Source organism: Nycticebus coucang, chromosome 11 (assembly GCF_027406575.1).
Source record: "Nycticebus coucang isolate mNycCou1 chromosome 11, mNycCou1.pri, whole genome shotgun sequence".
Taxonomy (NCBI): Eukaryota; Metazoa; Chordata; class Mammalia; order Primates; family Lorisidae; genus Nycticebus; species Nycticebus coucang.
The window spans coordinates 89,906,107-89,929,577 of record NC_069790.1 but is presented as its reverse complement, the minus strand read 5'-3'; the positions used below and the strand labels follow the sequence as shown (position 1 = coordinate 89,929,577).

Genomic DNA, 23,471 nt, shown 5'->3' with positions numbered 1-23,471 from the left:
TTGTTAAGTATGATGTCATTTTGGACATCAGGACTACAATTGACAATGAAATGGAGGAAGAATAAAAAAAGAAAAATTTTTTCAATTTTTGATAATCTCTTCTCTCCCCAATTTCACTTTGGAAAATTCATTCTTTATATGCAATGTATTCCAACAGCTGTTCATTACCTGAAATAAGTATCTTCTTTCTAAAACATACATCTTTTTTTCTTTAACAGAAACATACCTCATTTTTCGCTTCAAGATTAGCTTCATGTTGAAGCAACTTTTCAACTAATGAGACACTTTGACCACAGACAGCATAATGAAGAGCAGTATTATGATGAAAATCTACCAGGTTTGGGTCTGCACCACAGTTTAGAAGAACAGTAGCACAATCCTCCTTTTGGCACTGTACTGCCTGTCAATGCAACAAGATGAGTCATCAATTTACTACCTAAGACATGACTCATATATTAAATTAATGCTGAATAATGTTTTAAAATATGAAATTCAAACAAAAAAATAGAACTCAAACACATTCAGATTGAAAAGAAAAGATTAGAACATACCTTAATCAATGGAGACCTGTTTTCACTATCCAGGACATTTATCTCACATTGTTTCTCAATCAGGAAATACACAATATTTACATGTCCATTAGCACAGGCCAAGTGCAAAGGTGTTCTATATCAGTATAATAACACACAAAGTTAGAGATGAGTATTCACTTAAGAAGTTACTTATTGTATATTGTTAAGGCATTTGCTTCACGCACTTAATTATTAGTAGCACAAACTTTACATTAATTATAATTACTTCTTACTAAATTGAAGAGGCCTTGAAGACCAAATATTTAACTGGTTTCACGTCAAGGAAAAATTAACTATAGTGAGTTGAAAATAGGTTGGAAAAGATGATAAATTTTTAACATTTATAAGTTATAGTTGGTGGGACTACAAACCAGTACAACTTCTACAAAAAGTAATATGGCAATACCTCTAAGAACTTACAGTAGATCTACCATTTGATTCAGCAATTTCACTGCTGAGTATATACCCAAAGGAAAAAAGGATACTTTATAAAAAGGGCACTTGCACTCAAACATTTATAGCAGAACAATTCACAAGGGCAAACATGTGGGAATGACCCAAGTGCCTACCAATACATGAATGGGCTAATAAAATATGGTATATGTATACCATGGAGAACTGCTCAGCCATAAAAAAAAAAAAAAAAAAAAAATGGTGGTTGCCTATCTTTTGTGACAACCTGGATGAAAATGGAAATCATTCTTCTAAGTGAAATGCTATAAGAATGGAGAAAAAACCCACACATATTCAGTACTAAATTGGCACTAATTGATCAACACTTATACGCATATATGGAAGTAAAACTCAGTGAAAAGGAGGGTACAGATAAATTCACACCTAATGTGTACAGTGCACACTCTCTGGATGGAGGGCACACTTACAACTTAGGCTCAAAACAAATTATACAACCAAAACATGTGCACCCTCTAATATTCTGAAATTTTAAAAATAAACCAAAATCTATTTCTTTAAATAAATTGTATTGAAAATTTGAGATACATCCAATCAGCAACAGGAGAAAAAGACATTGCCTATTTGATAGCATGCTACCCCTAATGGCGTGTTTCTATTAGGCCAGTAAAGTTGGGGCTAGCATTTGCATCTGACAAAGGAACACACAAGTCAAAGCCTAAGGACCTCTAAGTTGTAAATCTCTGCCTCATTTTAAGTTCTTACACTGATTTCTACGTGTCAGAGAACTCTACTTCCAGGTTGCCTTCCAGAAACCAAGTACACATTTGTGAAATATGACAGAATACTAATTAACTCCATTTTAACTTGTGATTTGTAGCCAGGACTGGCTCTCAATAAACTGATATTTACGAAGGTGATATCATTATATCCTTATTTTTAAATAATTTCATAATACAGAGTCCATATATACATAGCTCATGTCCTAAACAAGAGAACTTAGCATTTCCCTGCTTCACTTTAGGTCCTCAGAAGTACTTTATGGGTACGTAAACAAACCCGTTATTGACACATGGGAGCAGCAAAAAGGTAACCTTCAAAGATTTAAAAATAGGGTAACTTTCAAAAAGTTAAACTGACAAAATTTATATACAGTGATATAACTATAAATCAAGAAAATATAAAAATAGTTTGGAACAATTTGGAAATGCTAACCTTCCTATCAAGTTTACCTGAATGTAATCTCTGGGAAGCAAGACTGTAATATAACTACAATATAAAAAGCAGAACCCTGATCAATTTTATTATTCTCTAGCTCAGTGGCTCTCAACCTTCCTAATGCCATGACCCTTAAATACAGTTCCTCATATTGTGGTGATCTCCAACCATAAAATTATTTTCTAGCAATGAAAATTATTTTCTTGAGCAGGCATGAAACACTACAACTTTCACAATATCATGCAAATCTTTAAGACAGTTTTGTAAAGAGGATTTTTTATTAAATCATAGCTGTGTACATTAATGCAATCATGGGGTACCATGTGCTGGTTTTATATACAATATGAAATATTTTCATTGCACTGGTTAACATAGCCTTCCTGGCATTTTCTTAGTTGTTGTGTAAAGAGGATTTTTATTTAGATTATTTGGCAAAGCCAGAGGCATCATCATACCAGACTTTAGACTATAAGTCCACAGTAATCAAAACAGTATGGTATTGACACAAAAATAGAGATCTAGAGGTTTAGAACCAAATAGAAAACCAAGAAATGTAACCAATTTCTTAAATCCATATGATCTTTAATACACCCCACAAAAGTATACATTGGGGAAAAGAATCCCTATTCAATAAATGGTGCTGGGAGAACTGGATAAATCACATGGAGAAGACTGAAACTTGACCATATCTTTCACCTCTTACAAAAAATTGATTCCAGGTACATAAAAGATTTAAATCTAAGGTGGAGAATGATAAAAATCCCAGAAGAAAGTGTGGGAAAAACTCTTGAAGATGTTGACCTGGGGAAAGATTTTATGCAGAAGACTTCTGTGGCAATTGCAGTAACAAACGTAACAAATGGCACTTAATCAAACTGAAAAGTTTCTGCACAACTAAGGGCAAAACAATCAAAGCAAATAGACAATCTTCAGAATTGGACAAGATATTTGCATTTTACAAATCTGACAACAGCTTGTTAACTGGGATCTATAGAGAACTCAAATTAATCAACAAAAAGAGCTAAGAATCCCATCTATCACTGGGCAACAGACATGAACAGAACTTTCTCTAAGGAAGACAGATGAATTGCTAACAAACATACAGGAAAATGCTCATCATCCCTAGTCATCAGAGAAATGCAAATCAAAACCACCCGGAAATATTACCTAACCCCAATCAGAATGGCCCACATCACAAAATCCCAAAGCTGCAGATGCTGGCATGGATGTGGAAGAAGGGAACACTTTTACACTGTTGGTGGGACTGCAAACTAATACAGCTTTTTTGGAAGAAAGTATGGGGCATCCTCAAAGAACTCAAATTAGATGTCTCATTTGACTCGGGAGTCCCACTACTGGGCATCTACTCAAAAGAAAAGAAATCATTTTATGCACTAGATTGTTTATCACAGTTCAATTTATAATCACTAAGAAGTAGAAACAACCTAAATGCCCATCAATTCAGGAATGAATTGACAAACTGTGGTATGTGTATACCATGGAATACTATTTAGCCATAAAAAAGATGGTGACTTCACACTCTTTGTATTAATCTGGATGATGGAGTTGAAACATATTCTTCTCTCTCTCGCTCTTGCTCTTTTTTTTTTTTTGGCCGGGGCCAGGTTTGACCCTGCCACCTCTGGTATATGGGGCCAGTGCCCCACTCCTTGAGCCACAGGTGCTGCCCAAAACGCAGTCTTCTCAATAAAATATCACAAGAATGAAGAAGCAAGAATCCAATATACTCAATACTAATATGAAGCCAATAGATGATCTAATTCATGCCCACATTAGAGAAAAACTCACTTCAATTAAAATTGGGAGGGAGGGGGGAAAAGGGAGGGGGGAATGGTGGGGGGTTTCAGTTGCTCCCACTGAATGGACACAATGTAGGGGTGTATGGCACACCTTTTGGGTGCAAGTCATAACTACAAGTGAGACTCTACCTAACAAATTCAAATATTGTGATTTGGTTGTTTGTACCCTCACATTAACCTGAAAATTTAAAAAAAATATATATAATCTAGAAGTAGCTTCAATTTGACAGATCAGGAGACTTAAGGGTCAAAGTTATACAGATGCAGAGAAGGCCTCAAACTCAGACGTTGACTCTCAAAACAATGCTTTTCCTACTTGGCCACTGTGACATCCTGAGCTACCAACCTCCTCAGGACTGAAATTTCTTTTTTTTTTTTTTTTGTAGAGACAGAGTCTCACTTTATGGCCCTTGGTAGAGTGCCGTGGCCTCACACAGCTCACAGCAACCTCCAACTCCTGGGCTTAAGCGATTCTCTTGCCTCAGCCTCCCAAGTAGCTGGGACTACAGGCGCCTGCCACAACACCTGGCTATTTCTTTGTTGCAGTTTGGCCAGGGCTGGGTTTGAACCCGCCACCCTCGGCATATGGGGCCGGCGCCCTGCTCACTGAGCCACAGGCGCCGCCCAGGACTGAAATTTCTTAACCGGAAATTTTAACTTGTAGAATGATTATTTTTACTAGAAAACATATGTAATTATTTCCACAAGGCCTGTATGAATATGTACATATACTTACATGAGTTTTCAGAGACTTTCTAAAAATGAGTCTGTTACACATCCTACAAAATACTTAATTTACCATTTTAAAAATTCAAATGGCAGGGAGAGACTTTGAGCAAGACGAGGAATTCTATCCTTTTGGCAGCAGCCCTACCCTTGCAGTAACCCATCAGCAGCTGGCCAAGAAACTCAAGATTATTGACTTGAGACCTTGCTTCAACTCTAAGGATCCATCAGGTCATCAAAAAACAACACAGGCGAGGCGGAGCAAGATGGCAGCCGAGTAACAGCTTCCTTGCATCTGGGCACCGTGAGTCTGGGGAGATAGGACTCCAGGCGTCTCTGGCTGGTGAGAACTGCCTATCATCACTCCTATGAGGATACAGGGAGTCAGCGAGAGACTTCTGGACCCCAAGAGGAGGACTAAATCCGTGGAAAACCGGCAAGTGGTCGCGTGTGTTCAATCCGTCTAAACCCGCCCACAACTGTAAGTTCAGTAGCAGCGAGACTGCAAACCAGAAAGGCCTTGCCTGTGAACTGTTTTGATGTCCTTGGACTTGGCACTGAGTTGAACTGCCTTGGGGAAGGCCTGAGCGGGAGTGCGAGAACTTTGGCCGTTGTCTAGGGCCCCAGTCTGAGCCGCTGAGCCAGACTGAGCTAATAGTGTTTGGCGGTGGGTCACACGGATCCATTGTCAGCGATCTGCCCCGGCAAGCTCTGCCCTCAGGGTCGCAGAGCTAGAAACGGGTGGGAGCTGGTAACCCAGCAACCAAGTAGCCTAAGGGTGGGGTCTGAGCCGCCTTGCAGCCCTAACCCTCAGGGGCAGAGTGAGACCGGTTTTGGCACACTGAGTAAGTGGATAGCCACTTCAGCAGCAATTCCACCAAGAAAGCTGGGAAAGCTTCTGCTCAACAAGTTTACAAGTTCGAAGTGCCTTTTAAGTAGGCTGAAGAGAGATTCAGGGTGTCTACCTGCTGGGGTTTGAGTAATCAGCAGCCTCCAGTCGTATCTGAACTGTGACTAACATCTCATACCCCAGAAGACCACGTGTTGCCCAGACAATATTCAATAACATATACAAACTGCTTTGTTTTTGGTTGTGTATTTTTTTCTTTCTTTTTTTGCTTGGTTGTTTTTTTTGTTTGTTTATTTTGACGTTGCTGATATTCTTTTGTTTTTTTAATTTCAATCTTTTCCACACAGATCCCTTTTTCTTTCTCAATTTTCCTAGTTTAATTATAATTTCCCATTGCTGCTTTTTTTAATAACTTCAACTTCATTTTTGCTAGTGTTTCTACCGATATAATCTGGTTTTTCACCCAATTTTATCCCTGTAAAGTTTTCTGTTTGCTTCTTTTGGTTTGATTTATAGCATTTTTGTCTTTCCTCTCTACTTGGTGGAGGTGGGGTACTGTGTCTGATCAGGTTAGCAAAGAGCTGCTGACCTCAAGGTAACCACGCAACTGGGCACCCCCAGAAGGTGGGGTTTTTTAAGGTTGTGTCAAAGTACCCTACTGTACACCTATATTGCCCTGTCTCCCTCTTTCTGTGCCTCTCTTCTTTTTGTCAATATTCCTTATACCCACCCCCTCTCCTTTCTCTATCTTTCTTTTTTTCTTATCACTCGGTCCTCCTTTCTTTCATCCCCTTTTTTTTTGCTCTTCAACCTTCTCACCCTTCTGGTCCTGTAACCTTTAGTCCACAGGCACAAGAACTTAAAGAGCAAGAGCAAGTGAAAGGAAAATTAGGGCAAGCAAACAGATAAAAGAAATCACTCATGAGGAAGAATCAGCAGAAAACTCCAGGCAACATGAAGAACCAGTCTAGAACAACCCCACCAAGGGACCATGAGGTAGCTATTGCAGATGATTCCACCTATAAAGAAATGTTAGGAATGACAGAAAGGGAATTTAGAATACACATGTTGAAAACAATGAAAGAAATGATGGAAACAATGAAGGAAATTGCTAATAAAGTGGAAAATAACCAAAAGGAAATCCAAAAACAGAATCAAATAAGAGATGAACGATATGAAGAATATAAAAAGGATATAGCAGACCTGAAGGAACTGAAACAGTCAATTAGGGAACTTAAAGATGCAATGGAAAGTATCAGCAACAGGTTAGACCATGCAGAAGAAAGAATTTCAGAGGTAGAAGACAAAGTTCTTGAGATAACTCAGACAGTAAAAGAGGCAGAAAAGAAGAGAGAGAAAGCAGAACGTTCACTGTCAGAATTATGGGACTTTATGAAGCGTTCCAACATACGAGTTATAGGAATTCCAGAAGGGGAAGAAGAATGCCCCAGAGGAATGGAAGCCATACTAGAGAATATTATAAAAGAAAATTTCCCAAACATCACCAAAGATTCTGACACACTGCTTTCAGAGGGATATCGGACCCCGGGTCGCCTCAACTCTAACCGAGCTTCTCCAAGACACATTGTGATGAACCTGTCCAAAGTCAAGACAAAAGAAAAGATTCTGCAAGCTGCCAGGAGTAAGCGCCAGTTGACCTACAGGGGCAAATCCATCAGAGTTACCACAGACTTCTCTAATGAAACTTTCCAAGCAAGAAGACAATGGTCATCTACCTTTAATCTACTTAAACAGAACAATTTTCAGCCCAGAATTCTGTACCCTGCTAAGCTAAGCTTCAAAATTGACGGAGAAATCAAATCATTTACGGATATACAAACATTGAGGAAATTCGCCACAACAAGACCAGCTCTACAGGAAATACTTCAACCTGTTCTGCACACTGACCACCACAATGGATCAGCAGCAAAGTAAGAACTCAGAAATCAAAGGACAGAACCTAAACCTCCACACTGATGCAAAAGATAAAACTAAGCAATGGACTCTCACCAAATAAGATGAATAGAATACTACCACACTTATCCATTATCTCAATAAATGTTAATGGCTTGAATTCCCCACTGAAGAGACATAGATTGGCTGACTGGATTAAAAAACACAAGCCATCCATTTGCTGTCTGCAAGAAACACACCTGGCTTCAAAAGACAAATTAAAGCTCCGAGTCAAAGGTTGGTAGACAATTTTTCAGGCAAATGGAATTCAGAAGAAAGGAGGAGTTGCAATCTTATTTTCAGATACATGTGGATTTAAAGCAACTAAAGTCAAAAAAGACAAAGATGGTCACTTTATATTGGTCAAGGGAAAACTACAACAAGAAGACATTTCCATTCTAAATATTTATGCACCCAATTTAAATGCTCCCAGATTCTTGAAGCAGACCTTACTCAGTCTGAGCAATATGATATCTGATAATACCATCATAACAGGGGACTTTAACACACCTCTTACAGAGCTGGACAGATCCTCTAAACAGAAATTAAACAAAGATGTAAGAGATTTAAATGAGACCCTAGACCAACTATGCTTGATAGACGTATATAGAACACTCCACCCCAAAGATAAAGAATATACATTCTTCTCATCACCCCATGGAACATTCTCCAAAATTGATCATATCCTGGGACACAAAACAAATATCAACAGAATCAAAAGAATTGAAATTTTACCTTGTATCTTTTCAGACCATAAGGCACTAAAGATGGAACTCAACTCTAACAAAAATGCTCAACCCCACCCAAAGGCATGGAAATTAAACAATCTTCTGTTGAATAACAGATGGGTGCAGGAAGAAATAAAACAGGAAATCATTAACTTCCTTGAGCATAACAACAATGAAGACACAAGCTACCAAAACCTGTGGGATACTGCAAAAGCAGTTTTGAGAGGAAAATTCATCGCTTTAGATGCCTACATTCAAAAAACAGAAAGAGAGCACATCAACAATCTCACAAGAGATCTTATGGAATTGGAAAAAGAAGAACAATCTAAGCCTAAACCCAGTAGAAGAAAAGAAATATCCAAAATCAAATCAGAGATCAATGAAATTGAAAACAAAAGAATCATTCAGAAAATTAATGAAACAAGGAGTTGGTTTTTTGAAAAAATAAATAAAATAGATAAACCATTGGCCAGACTAACTAGAAATAGAAAAGTAAAATCTCTAATAACCTCAATCAGAAACGATAAAGGGGAAATAACAACTGATCCCACAGAGATACAAGAGATCATCTCTGAATACTACCAGAAACTCTATGCCCAGAAATTTGACAATGTGAAGGAAATGGATCAATATTTGGAATCACACCCTCTCCCTAGACTTAGCCAGGAAGAAATAGACCTCCTGAACAGACCAATTTCAAGCACTGAGATCAAAGAAACAATAAAAAAGCTTCCAACTAAAAAATGCCCTGGTCCAGATGGCTTCACTCCAGAATTCTATCAAACCTTCAAGGAAGAGCTTATTCCTGTACTGCAGAAATTATTCCAAAAAATTGAGGAAGAAGGAATCTTCCCCAACACATTCTATGAAGCAAACATCACCCTGATACCAAAACCAGGAAAAGACCCAAGCAAAAAGGAGAATTTCAGACCAATCTCACTCATGAATATAGATGGAAAAATTCTCAACAAAATCCTAGCCAATAGATTACAGCTTATCATCAAAAAAGTCATTCATCATGATCAAGTAGGCTGCATCCCAGGGATGCAAGGCTGGTTTAACATACGCAAGTCTATAAACGTTATCCACCATATTAACAGAGGCAAAAATAAAGATCACATGATCCTCTCAATAGATGCAGAAAAAGCATTTGATAAAATCCAGCATCCTTTTCTAATTAGAACACTGAAGAGTATAGCCATAGGTGGCACATTTCTAAAACTGATTGAAGCTATCTATGACAAACCCACAGCCAATATTTTACTGAATGGAGTAAAACTGAAAGCTTTTCCTCTTAGAACTGGAACCAGACAAGGTTGTCCTCTGTCACCTTTACTATTCAACATAGTGCTGGAAGTTCTAGCCAATACAATTAGGCAAGACAAGGAAATAAAGGGAATCCAAATGGGAGCAGAGGAGGTCAAACTCTCCCTCTTTGCTGACGACATGATCTTATACTTAGAGAACCCCAAAGAGTCAACCACAAGACTCCTAGAAGTCATCAGAAAACACAGTAATGTTTCAGGATATAAAATCAATGTCCACAAGTCAGTAGCCTTTGTATACACCAATAACAGTCAAGATGAGAAGCTAATTAAGGACACAACTCCCTTCACCATAGTTTCAAAGAAAATGAAATACCTAGGAATATACCTAACGAAGGAGGTGAAGGACCTCTATAAAGAAAACTATGAAATCCTCAGAAAGGAAATAGCAGAGGATATTAACAAATGGAAGAACATACCATGCTCATGGATGGGAAGAATCAACATTGTTAAAATGTCTATACTTCCCAAAGCAATCTACCTATTCAATGCCATTCCTATCAAAGTACCTACATCGTACTTTCAAGATTTTGAAAAAATGATTCTGCGTTTTGTATGGAACCGGAAAAAACCCCGTATAGCTAAGGCAGTTCTCTGTAACAAAAATAAAGCTGGGGGCATCAGCATACCAGATTTTAGTCTGTACTACAAAGCCATAGTGCTCAAGACAGCATGGTACTGGCACAAAAACAGACACATAGACACTTGGAATCGAATTGAACACCAAGAAATGAAACTAACATCTTACAACCACCTAATCTTTGATAAACCAAACAAGAACTTACCTTGGGGGAAAGACTCCCTATTCAATAAATGGTGTTGGGAGAACTGGATGTCTACATGTAAAAGACTGAAACTGGACCCACACCTTTCCCCACTCACAAAAATTGATTCAAGATGGATAAAGGACTTAAATTTAAGGCATGAAACAATAAAAATCCTCAAAGAAAGCATAGGAAAAACACTGGAAGATATTGGCCTGGGGGAAGACTTCATGAAGAAGACTGCCTTGGCCATGGCAACAACAACAAAAATAAACAAATGGGACTTCATTAAACTGAAAAGCTTCTGTACAGCTAAGGAGACAATAACCAAAGCAAAGAGACAACCTACACAATGGGAAAGGATATTTGCATATTTTCAGTCAGACAAAAGCTTGATAACCAGGATCTATAGAGAACTCAAATTAATCCACATGAAAAAAGCCAACAATCCCTTATATCAATGGGCAAGAGACATGAATAGAACTTTCTCTAAAGACAACAGACGAATGGCTAACAAACACATGAAAAAATGTTCATCATCTCTATATATTAGAGAAATGCAAATCAAAACAACCCTGAGATATCATCTAACCCCAGTGAGAATGGCCCACATCACAAAATCTCAAAACTGCAGATGCTGGCGTGGATGTGGAGAGAAGGGAACACTTTTACACTGCTGGTGGGACTGCAAACTAGTACAACCTTTCTGGAAGGAAGTATGGAGAAACCTCAAAGCACTCAACCTAGATCTCCCATTCGATCCTGCAATCCCATTACTGGGCATCTACCCAGAAGGAAAAAAATCCTTTTATCATAAGGACACTTGTACTAGACTGTTTATTGCAGCTCAATTTACCATTGCCAAAATGTGGAAACAGCCTAAATGCCCACCAACCCAGGAATGGATTAACAAGCTGTGGTATATGTATACCATGGAATACTATTCAGCCATTAAAAAAAATGGAGACTTTACATCCTTCGTATTAACCTGGATGGAAGTGGAAGACATTATTCTTAGTAAAGCATCACAAAAATGGAGAAGCATGAATCCTATGTACTCAATCTTGATATGAGGACAATTAATGACAATTAAGGTTATGGGGGGGGAAGCAGAAAGAGGGATGGAGGGAGGAGGGTGGGGCCTTAGTGTGTGTCACATTTTATGGGGGCAAGACATGATTGCAAGAGGGACTTTACCTAACAATTGCAATCAGTGTAACTGGCTTATTGTACCCTCAATGAATCCCCAACAATAAAAAAAAAAAAAAAAAAACAACACAGGCGGCAAAGGTTTGATATTTGGTCAAAGTAAATAGCTTACTTATACTTTTAAACATTCAAGTTTAAGTGGTTCAACTTCCAGTATTAAAATGAAATTGTTTAAAAGGTAAAAAAAAAAAAATTCAAATGGCATAATCACCCAATGACCATCTCAATCTACCCACTTTGCCCTAGTCAAACTTTATCTCTTTTCAGAAATACCAAACTTAACTTTAGTACAAATCCTTGCAGAACTTCTCTCTCTATAATTTTCAGTCTCCCTCCTTTCCCCCCATGAAAATATTCAAATAAAAATATACAATTTTAGACTTTTTTATTTAGCTTTATTGAGGTATCATCTATACATATGTATAACATTTAAATGGACAATTTTGTGAGTTTTGACCCATATACAGTCATATAACCCCTACTATAATCATGATAAAGAATATTTCCATTACCTTTAAAAGTTCCCTCATGAGCCTTTACAGTCATTCCCTGTTCTCTGCACCTAAAACTGCTGATAGCCACTAATTTGCTTTCTGCTACTATACTTTAACCTTTAACCTTTAAAGTATAGTAGCAGTAGTAGTATTCCATATAAATGGACTCTTTTGTGTCTAGTTTCTTTCAACTAGCATAACGCTTTTGAGATTCATCCACATTGTTGCATATATCAGTAATTCATTCCTTTTATTGCTGGGAGCTCTGGCTTCCCAGAGATTCTTGCCAGTCTTGAAGCACTAATAATGTTCAGCACAATCTAGTTGCCCAGACAAAAAACAGAGGTAGGAGCTTGAAGTGGTAGATACCATTGATCTACCCTCTGTTCAGCAAAAAGCAATCACATGAAAACTCTCAACTCTCAACATCCCCCATTAGAGAAAAGAGTTGATCTGTGTGTCTAGTGCCCCAACTGCTCTGTGTGTCTAGGGCCTCAACTGTTCTTTGCTGCTCAGAGAACCAGCGTCTTTCTCTCCAGTCCTGAAGCTCTGACAAGTCCAGAACAGTCCAAACACCTGGGGGAGAATGGAGATGACAACCTGGACTGATAGATGCTACTGATTCTCCCCCTGCCCAACACAAAACAAGCAGACAAAACACCACAGCAGTCAGCTTCTCCCTGGGGAAGATACAAGCTCCTGGAAGCTCAGGACAGGTGTATTGGTGGGACCTTCTCCCTTCTGTGGCTAATCCATTCAAGAGATTCCTTCCTTGTTTGGTGCACAGACACCAATATGAAGAGTCATGGAAAATGAAAAACCAAATAATTATCTTCCAAGGTAACCCATGATAAATCTCCAGAAATCAGCCCTAATAAAATGAAATTATATGATTTACCTTATAGAGAATTGAAAATAACTCTTAGAATTCAAGAGAATATGCTGAAACAAAGTAAAAATTCCTTTTTAAAAAAGATTTCAGATTAATATGGGGGTACATTGTCTGTGTTGTAAAGTCCTAGTTGTAGGTGAGTACTTTCACAGTGAACATTCCAGCAGAGACAGAATATATTAAAAAGCACCGCACAGAAATCATGGAGTTGAACACAATAACCTCACCAAAAAATGCCCTCCTAGTGGATTCAACTTCGAATTAAATCAAGCAAATTAAATCAAGCAGAAGTTAATGCAAAGACAGGTTCATGGAAATAATTCAGGCAGAGAAGTAAAAACAAAAAAAATGAAAAATAGTGATGATAGCTTAAAGGATTTATGGGACAACCTGAAGCAGATGAGTATAAACAATATGTGGGTGGCACGATATGTGCTACTGCTCACCATAAACGTTGCATATTTTTTGGCAGTTTAAGTTTTGATTCACCAATTAGTTCAAATGCCAGTTTTGAAGAAGCCACTGTGCTCTCAAGTGTGCCAAGACAGATCTATAAATGGTACTTGTTACAGAGCTGATTTAGTATTCGGCTACATGAAAGACACTCTGTCAAGCCCAGCTCAACAGCGACTCTGAGTCTGGAAATTCTCAAAGTCTCCGATAACTAAACATAAATAAAGTAAAGTCAGTGTTATAACAGAAGCTATGCAGCTAATTGCATTATATCAATGCTCCTTTGGGCTATGAAGAACCTTTGTGACTTGACTAGTTCAATGGTAATGAACATGGCTAGTAAATCGACTGTGTAGCTTATTCCCCATATTACCCAGAATTTAACACTCTGCCTCCTTTATACAGTTGTTACATATATTGGCAGCATGTACTTATTGAGAAGATGAATTCAGAGCTAAGAAAACTGGTGGTAAAGAATGTGCCGCAAAGAGGAAAAAAATTATCTTCTGTCCAAATAAGTTTGTTAAATATTAACAAAGTCAGTAGGTTTCTTTCTTTTTCCATGAATGATTCCTTCTTTCCTTCCTTCCTTCCTTCCTTCCTTCCTTCCTTCCTTCCTTCCTTCCTTCCTTCCTTCCTTCCTTCCTTCCTCCCTTCCTTCCTTTTCATTGAGGGTACAAAGAATTATGTTGCACTGATTGCATTTGTTAGCTGAAGTCCCCCAAGAGGTGTGTCACACACCGTGAACCCCCATCCCCCCCTCTCTCCCCCTCCCTGCTCCCTCATTCCCCGACCCCCCTGTATTAGCTCATCTAGTGCCTTCAGATTAGAATTCAGTCCATTGGATTCTTGCTTCTCCGTTCTTCTGATGCTTTACTTAGTTTCTTTTGTCTTTTTTTTTTAAGTTACTTGTTTTAGTATTTTGAAGTCTTAAAATCTTAATAACTGTTCTGGGTGGTCGCCCCTGCTCTCCTCCTGTTCTTCCATTAGTAAAATAGTAAATTTTACACAGCTGGGACAAAAATAACATATGAAGATGGGGAAAGAATGTTGGGCTGGCGGAGATTAAGGTGGTGGGAGGAGGCGACAGAATCAGGAAAAACGAAAATGCCCTCAAACACATAGGTAAGCACTTTAAAAAATAATTAAATAAGAAGACCAGAGTTGGAGTGTGGCTTTCTGCCAGCTGTGACCTCTCTCTCTCTGCTCTGGAAAACCCACAGTGATAACCAGCGTCCAGCAGCCCAGCGTGGCCGGTATCCCGGCGGGCGCAGCGAAGTCCCAGCTTCCCCACCCCGGCTCTTCAGCTCTGGTCACCTGTATTCCTTGTCCCGCAGGTTCACATCTTGTTTCTTGACCTGGAGGTACTTGGTCAGCTTCTCCAGATCCCCTGCTAAAGCGGCTTTATGAAGTTTCTTCAAATCTTTGTCTTGAAGGTGGTAGCCCAAGCCCATGGGCAGGTCGGAGGAGTGGGGGCTGGAGGATTCATCCCTCCTCCTCCAGAAGCGGAAAAGCTTCTTCATGGCCTCGCAGGCTGCAGTCCTCAGGTGGAACCAGGACGCTTCTGGGGCTCCTAACCGCCCGTCCAGCTTCTCAGCCTCAGGCACGTGGTTGGTGACCCCTCGAATCCCTGACTAACGACAGGTGCAGAGACCAGAAGTAGGCTGGGCTCCCTTACCCCGCCAACCCCACACCCGCTGAGCGCTGGGTGGGCCCGGAGCAGCCATGGATGTGACCTGGTCCCAGGGACTCCCAAGACTTGAATTCTCATCCACGACCTTGGCCTGAATGACACGCTAATACTCTTCCGATTAGATCCTGAGCCTTTGAATAGAAACTTACTAGCTTTCTTGTAAATAGCCCCTTCACCAAGGATAGAGCTAATGGTTTGAACTCCTGCAAACTAGGATTGACCTTCCTTGTGATGTCAAAAATCTCCTCCTGTGATCTTGCCTCCAGCCTACTGCCAGCTCTCACCACCCTGGTCACACACTACAAGTCATCATTAACACTAACCTCACTACCTCCATTATCTCAATTTCAATCTTAGTTTTTGAACGCCACCTCTTACACTGCAGTTCACTTCATCTAGTCACAAAACTCCATAAGTCCTTTGGAAATCGAACTCACTGCAAGTATAAGTCCACTGATCCTAATCACCTTTCCCTAACCATAACCACCCTATGCTGTATCCTCACTTCCCTACTCAGCTAGATTAAATCCCATGGTCAATCCTTTTAATCACTCCCATGCATATACTTTCAATTAATTTGCCCTCCTTCCATTTCTTCCTTATCTCCTAAACTAAATCCCTAGTTAAATCTAAACTCTTTTTTTCTGCCCAAAGCCACTGAATGTGAGCAAGGGCAAAAACACAACCATGCTGTCATCTTTCATTTCCATTTTATGAAAATCCACCTCAAGTAGTCTGTTATTTTTCCCAGTAATCTTTTGATATTTTCCTGGTCCATTCACACTCTCACTTTCCTTGACCATTTCCTACCTTCTTTCTCTGTAAACCTTCTTGGTTTAATGCCCTTTCTGATCTATTGACAAAGAGAGACAATCAGAAGAAAATTCTACAGACTCCTAAGATATCTGTCCTCTTATCTGCACCTTGCCAGTTCATATAGGTAATATAATATATGCAGTTTCCTAGCAAAAGCCAGCCACCACTCTTACATGGAACTAGACCCCATCCTCTCTAGCCTATCTAAGGACATTGTTCAGGAAACCCTTCTTCTCTGTTTCCTCATATATCTTTAAAGTTTGCCTCTCTGTTAACTAATTCTTATTTGCATAAATACATCTTAATATTTGTTCCATCCTAAAAAATCAAACATGTATATTGACCACAATTCCTCCTGCATCCTTTGTCTCATTTTCTCTTCTTTTGGCAAATTCATTACAAGAATTTGTCTATTATTTTATAATCTGTCTGTAATTTTTCTTCCTTTATTCTCCCTGAAAGCACTTTCCATCATCATCTTTTTGCTCCCATCCCTCAACTAACACTGCTTTTAAGCAAAATTGGCCATGATCTCTATCACACAAAATTAAATTGCTATTTCTGAATTTTCAGGCTAATAAAGCAGCATTTGACACAGGTGACCATTACTTGATCCTTGAAATGTTTTATTCACTTGGCTTCCAAGATATCACACTTGCCTGTTTGATTCCTACCTTTCTATCCATTTTTTTTTTTTTCGGTCTAGTTTGTTGACTCCTCTTTATCTCCAATATTGGAGAACCCCACGATCACTCCATCAACAGATCTATTTTTTTCCAAATCCTTGGAGACACTCTTAAATCTTACCTTTTACACTTATATTTATCAATAGTTTAGTTTATACCTATACTGCCAGAAAATCCTGTGAACTGTAACTGCAAAATATATCCAGAATTTATTTTATTTTTCACCCTATCCGTATTCACCTCTGGTGATCTCATTCAGTCCCAGGCCTTTACATGCCATTTATATGCTATTGACTCCCAAATTAAGAGCTCCAGTTTGATCCTTCTCCTGAACTCCAGACTGGCACATCCAGTTGCCTATTTAACACCTGCATTTTGTTGTTTATATTATACAGTTTTCAGGCATCTCACACTTAACATGTCTAAACTGACCCTTGATGTTCCACTCTCTCAGTGTCATACTTGAGAACAAGTATTGGAACTGGAACTATTCTTCCAGTTGCTCAGGTCAAAAGGCTTGATGACATACTTTACTTTTCACTTGCTCAAAGGCCACATCTAATCAGTTAGCAAATTCTTTTCTACACTACAGCAGAACCTCTGTAACTTAAGTTTACCACCTAAAGGACTGTAAGAAACAGTTCAACATACGGAGGTGTCAACATTAGGAACCTACTGTACTGATACATACAAGTGGTTGGTTCATGTCCAGTCTATGAAAATCAAGTCAACTTAAGGAAGTGTTTAATGTATGGATGTGGTCAGCTTTGGAGGTTCTACTGTATTTCCAAAATACATGCATAACCACTACTATTAGTGTAATCCAAGCCAACATCATCTTTTTTCATTTGTATTACCTTACTTTAATATTTTATAGTAGAATCCTGACTGATCTTCATGGTTCTGCCCTTCGACACTGTTCTACCCTTGATGTATTATTCTCAAGCAGCCACCTGAATGATTCAGAAAGTATCTTCAGATGACATCATTTTTCTGCTAAAATTTCTCCAATGATTTCCCAATAATCCACATGACCTTATACAGTGTATGAATGCAATTTCCCCATATCTCCAACTTTTACTTCCCTGACCTCAAGTACTTCCTCTTTCCCAAATTCACATTGCTTCAACTATAGTGATGTCTTTGTTCCCAGCACATTAGACATGTTCCTATCTCAGGGTCCCTGACCTGGTTTCTCCCTTTTCCTGGATTTGTGGTCCTGCCACCATAAAACAAGCTACAATAAGGTAGCTGTTTTTATGTGCTTTATTGCATACTACTTCTCAATGATCAGGACAGGGCTTGACATGTTAAGTGCTCAGCAAATGTTTGCCAAATAAATGGATAAATGAATAATAGCCTCTTCACCTATTTGCCTTTCGAATTCTTTGGTACAGTGTAGGGGAAAACCAGGTTGTGGTATTTAATAGAAAACAGAGTGCCAGATTGGAATGAGACTACAGAATTAACTTTTATAAAGTAAAAAAGTTACAGTAAACTAAAGTTAATTTATAACTGAAGAAAGAAAAGTATTTTTCTATAAATTTAGTGTAGCCTAAATATACAAGGTTTATAAAGTCTACAGTAGAGTACAGTAATGTCCTAGAGGCTTAAGTGTACAAGGTTTATAAAGTCTACAGTAGAGTACAGTAATGTCCTAGAGGCCTACATGTACAATGTTTATAAAGTCTACAGTAGAGTACAGTAATGTCCTAGAGGCCTTAAGTGTACAATGTTATAAAGTCTACAGTAGAGTACAGTAATGTCCTAGAGGCCTAAGTGTACAATGTTATAAAGTCTACAGTAGAGTACAGTAATGTCCTAGAGGCCTAAATATACAAGGTTTATAAAGTCTATGGTGGTGTACAGTAATGTCCTAGAGGCCTAAGTGTACAAGGTTTATAAAGTCTACAGTAGAGTACAGTAATGTCCTAGAGGCCTGTGTGTACAATGTTTATAAAGTCTACAGTAGAGTACAGTAATGTCCTAGAGGCCTAAGTGTATAAGGTTTATAAAGTCTATGGCGGTGTACAGTAATGTCCTAGAGGCCTAAGTGTACAAGGTTTATAAAGTCTATAGTAGTGTACAGTAATGTCCTAGAGGCCTTCACATTTGTTCACCACTCACTCACTGACTCACCTAAAGCAACTTCCCATCCTGCAAGCTCCATTTATGGTAAGTGCCCTATACAAGTGGACCATTTTTTATCTTTTATACTGTTTTAACTTTTATATGTTTTAACTGTTCCTATTCTATTTTTAAGTATGTTTAGACACATAAATACTTACCATTATGTTGTAATTGATTGTAGTATTCAGTATAGTAACATGCTGCCCAGGTTTGTACTCTAGGAATAGCAAGCTATATTATAAAGCCTAGGTGTGGGGTAGACTTATGCCATCTAGGTTTGTGTAAGTGCACTCTGTAATGTTTGCACAACAATGAAGCTGTGTAAAGATGCATTTCCCATTATGTGTCACTATTGTTAAGCATTACATGACTATACACAAATAAAGGTGTTCAGTTATTGTAATTCTATCAATGTAATTTAAAGAACATGTCCTAGTATATGTCTTAGAATCTCCTGAGTCTAGGAGCAAGAGACTATTGAATTATCTCTACTGTGTAATAAAGTGTCACAACTCAATCCTCCATATCCTATTCCAGAATGAGACTTTTATTTGGATGATTAGTAAGGAAAATATCCAGGCTGGGCTGAGTGACTCATGCTTCTAAACCTACCACTCTGTGGGGCTAAGGCAGGATAAACACTTAAGCTCAGGAGTTCAAGACCAGCCTAAGCAAGAGCAAGACTTTGTTTCTACAAAAAATAGAAAAATTAGCCAGATTTTGTGATATGTACCAATAATCTTTAATTATATTAAGAGTACAAGACAGGAGAATCACTGGAGCCTAGGTACTTGAGGCTACAGTAAGTAATGATGATACCACTACAATCTAGCCCCTGAAACAGAGTGAGATTCTTGTAGAAAGAAAGAAAGAAAGAGAGAGAGGGAGAGAGGAGACGAGAGGAGAGGAGGGGAGGGGAGGGGAGAGGAGAGAAAAGGAGAGGAGAGGAGAGGTGAGGAGAGGAGAGGAGGAAAGAAAGGAAAGAAGGAAAGGAAAGGAGAGGAGAGGAGAGAAGAAAAGAGGGCAAGGCCAATGCCAAGGCAAGGCAAGGCAGAAAATATCTAATATATTTTAGGGCAATTATCCCCTCTACCCAACAGAAGAAGCCATCAGAACACAACAGTCCAACAAACACGTAAGGCATATAAAGACATGTGGAAAGATTATTTTCTCAAGGAGTTATCTTCTATCTCATATTTGGACCCTGTCCTTCCTATTTCTACTACCTTAATTCAGTCTCTTCGTCTCTTTCCTGGATTACTGTGACCTTTTAAAAAGTTTCTATACCTTCATTTTAAACATCATCCAAACAGTGGTGAGCTGAAGTTGATTCATACCATTCCTAAGGTTCAATTGCTAAATATTCTGGGACTATTGGAGGCTTAAAATTAGTGATGGAAGTATTTGCCTGATGGAAAATGGTGAGAACTAAAAATTAGAGCTTGATTTCAATACTCAATATGGTATGTCTATTCTGAAAAGTATAGAAGACAAAAAAAGAAAACTTATAAAGAATAATAATTGAAATCAACTATTAGAGGATAAGGCAAGACTTATGAAAAAAATCCTAAATGAATTTAGAATTTTATGGGTTTAAAGTGATAAGTGATTGTTTCTTATGTTTATGGTTTCTATTTTTCTGTCCTTTCTACTCATCAGTTTTCTTATTACTACAATTAAAATTAATATTTGTATATAAAATTCTCCTAAAACTTTACTGTAAAGGAGCTACCTTTAGCTGTGAGGCCTTGTCTTGAGAGAGAGAAAGAGAAATAAAGAGAAGGAAGGAAGGGAGGGAGGGGAGGGACTAGTCTTGAGAACCACAGAAACAGAAATCTTATTTAAAGATCATATCTCTTTTTTTTATAATAGTTTCTTTGAATTAATTGAAAATAGGTCATTTCTTTTCCAAATTAAAGAATATATTTTTACTGTACCCTATAGATTTGTAAAAAGATTAGATTTGGGCCCTATTTAAGAAAATTGAAAATTAATGATGAAAAATTACAAGATGGTATTCTTATATCAAAATTATTACTTTTCCTTATAAACTTTTTTAAAAATAGTGAGTTATACAAGGGCATTTATTCATTCGTTCATTTGTTTATCCATCAAAAGTGAATTGAAATCTATTGGACATTTACTCCCATCTCTTAGGTTCCTGCCAGCTATAAACAATTCTTGACTATTTCTGCTCAGTTTGGCTGAAAAAAGTAAATGTCTTAGTGCTAAGTGCCAGTTAAAGGTGTATCTCTTTCTCTTCAAAGTAAAGCATTTCTGAATAATGGCTATCGCGTTAGATCTTTCAAAGTTCCGTTTACGATATTGTTAGTTGCTACATTAGTCATTGAAAATGTCTGATGCACACACATTTTGTGAGTTTTCTCTACTGATTTTAAACATTGCTTGTCTATAATGATAGTTCCTTGGTCTATTTACATTCCCATCCTTGTAGATCACTATTTCTTACCTTCTCTATCTACCTGCCTCCTCCTCATATGACTTCACTGTGTAATTCACTGAAGAGAAAAGCAAGCAGAGGGAACTTGCACAAGCTTCCAGGCCACTGACCCTCTCGCCTGCCCCTTGTCCAACCGTTGTTCCTGCTTCCTGTTACTACAGATGAAGTATCCCTGCTCCTACATGGACCAGTCTTTGGGAAACAAATCAAACCTTTTAACTGCAAAAAATATTTTCCACAAATTCTCCCTTTTCTAACCCCAACAGGATTATTTTATTCCTTTGCACAATATACTGGGTTTTATAATTTTTTAATGCTTAGAAAACAAAACCTCCAACTATTGCTCATGTCTCATGTTCTTCATAACACAAAAATTCCTTGACAGAGTCGTATGGAATGATTTTCTCTTGTTTTGTTTCCTCCCATTCTTTCTTAAACCTTTTTTCAACAGGCTTCTGTTCCCTCTTTGGGGAAATGATACCTCTCTCTTACAGGACCCAGAGCCCAGGAGATCCGCATTTGAGTGAGAGATATACCGACATCTAGAAGGGTTATTGCCTTCCACTTTTAAACAGTTTACCCTCCCCCTCAGCTCTTGTATTTGTACCGTTGTCTCCCACGTCTCTTGCCTTAGCCCAGATTCTTATTTTTTCCTTAAACTGTTATAAAAGACATCTACATGCTCGCTGAGCCTCAAATTTCACTAACCACTCTGGCCCATCCTCTGCACTGCTGCCAGCGTTTACTCTATAAAAACCTTGACAAAAACTCTCCAATAGAGCTTCACCTCCTACAAGTCAAAGTATAAATGCTTATGCTGACATGACATGAACCAGTGACCGCAAGCCATGTAACACATGGCTCCAAAAGAACACAGAGCAGATAGAACTGGCTTGGGGTATTTTTCAGATAATTTATCGGGCACTGGATGTCTGCTTATCTTTTAGGACCAGGCTGTGCCTAACTGAGAGAAGAAAACTTTTAGATAATTCTTACCTGGGTATTTCTTTCAAAACATGAATCATACTGTGTCACTCTCCTCACTAAAAACTCCACATTTTTCCTACATGGAGAAAAATAAAACATCCTTATCAAGTCCTTCAAGCTTCTCTGCATGATTTATATGGAATGTACATCTTTAAATCCTTCTGCCCTGCTCATTCTCGCTCCTTCCAGGCCAAATGGCTTTCAGTTCCTGGAAAGAACCAAACCATTTGTGACCTCAGGACTTTCACACAAAGTCTTTTTCCCCGCCTGAGTTGCATTTTAGCTTTATTTTTACACTCAAGAGTGTTGTTTTTCATGAGAGTATAAAAAGTACGTAAAAGAAGCAGCAGCTATTCCTGGAGGAGGAGAAGATTTTAACTTAGATAACCCTACAGAGCTGGTAACAGGGAGTCAAAATTGTTGCTTGGGTACTTTGCGCCTTATGGTTGATCTTCAAACACAGATCCTGTGATCCTGCTCCTCCTCCAAACCCTCTTATGTGGAAAACCAGAGATAGTACTTAAATCCAAGATCTCAGGACAGAAAATTGACACTTCATCTAGTTTTATTGGTTACTCATAGAAAAGTTTGTCCAAGTAGAATGCCAATCTGGTGAATTCACTGGTTGGTGAGACCACCTTAAACACCAGGCTCGTAGACTGTGCCTCTGTGATTTTTAAATTAATATAATTAATTACTGCAATAATCATGGAATCTCTTTGGTACCTTTTAGTTCCCAAATTATATAGTGTATATATTTTTAGGAGAGCAATAACTTTTTCTCTGTCTCCATCACTGGTTCTATACTTGGACTGAACAATACATTAGAAATGTGATTATTCTATAAGATGAATTTAAATTCTCTTTCCCAAACCAATATGATAGAGGAATTTGATTGTACTTCCTGAATCATTCTTTAAAGTATATTAAAAATTCTTCATCCCAATGCAGAACGTAAAATATTAATTCCTTGCTAAAAATAATTTGCTAAAATAATTCTAAAAGCAGTAGCTTTTGATAACCACATTCTAAAACTCTTATTCTCAGAATTTTTTGTATTATAGTTATTTGTATATCCCATTTTATATCTCCCATATTTTTATAAGATACTTGATATCAGGAACCATATTCATAGATTTCCTGGAGTATCTAGAATAATGTCTAGCATTTGGAAGGCATTAACATGGAATATTACAAGTAATCCAATCTGCATAATAAACCTAGCAATTCATATTTTTGAATTTCTAAAATTATAGCATACATTTATATTCCCTTTGGTGTTC

General features: G+C 38.1%; 1 protein-coding gene across 2 annotated transcripts in view; it reads right to left on the bottom strand.

Annotated features, from left to right (window-relative positions):
* ANKRD7 (ankyrin repeat domain 7) overlaps positions 1-22,297 on the bottom strand; it is a 28,085-nt gene extending 5,788 nt beyond the window's left edge. Inside the window, exons 1-3 of one of the 2 annotated variants that reach the window (XM_053553501.1) lie at positions 22,198-22,297; positions 552-666; positions 227-400 (exon numbers count right to left, since the gene is read on the bottom strand). In XM_053553501.1, the coding sequence (XP_053409476.1) occupies positions 227-400; positions 552-666; positions 22,198-22,226 (318 nt within the window). In that variant the 5' untranslated portion in view covers positions 22,227-22,297. Of the gene's footprint in view, positions 1-226; positions 401-551; positions 667-14,732; positions 14,939-22,197 lie in introns of those variants that run through there. The other variant, XM_053553500.1, reaches the window with a different exon arrangement.
* Positions 22,298-23,471: the final 1,174 nt, after the last annotated feature.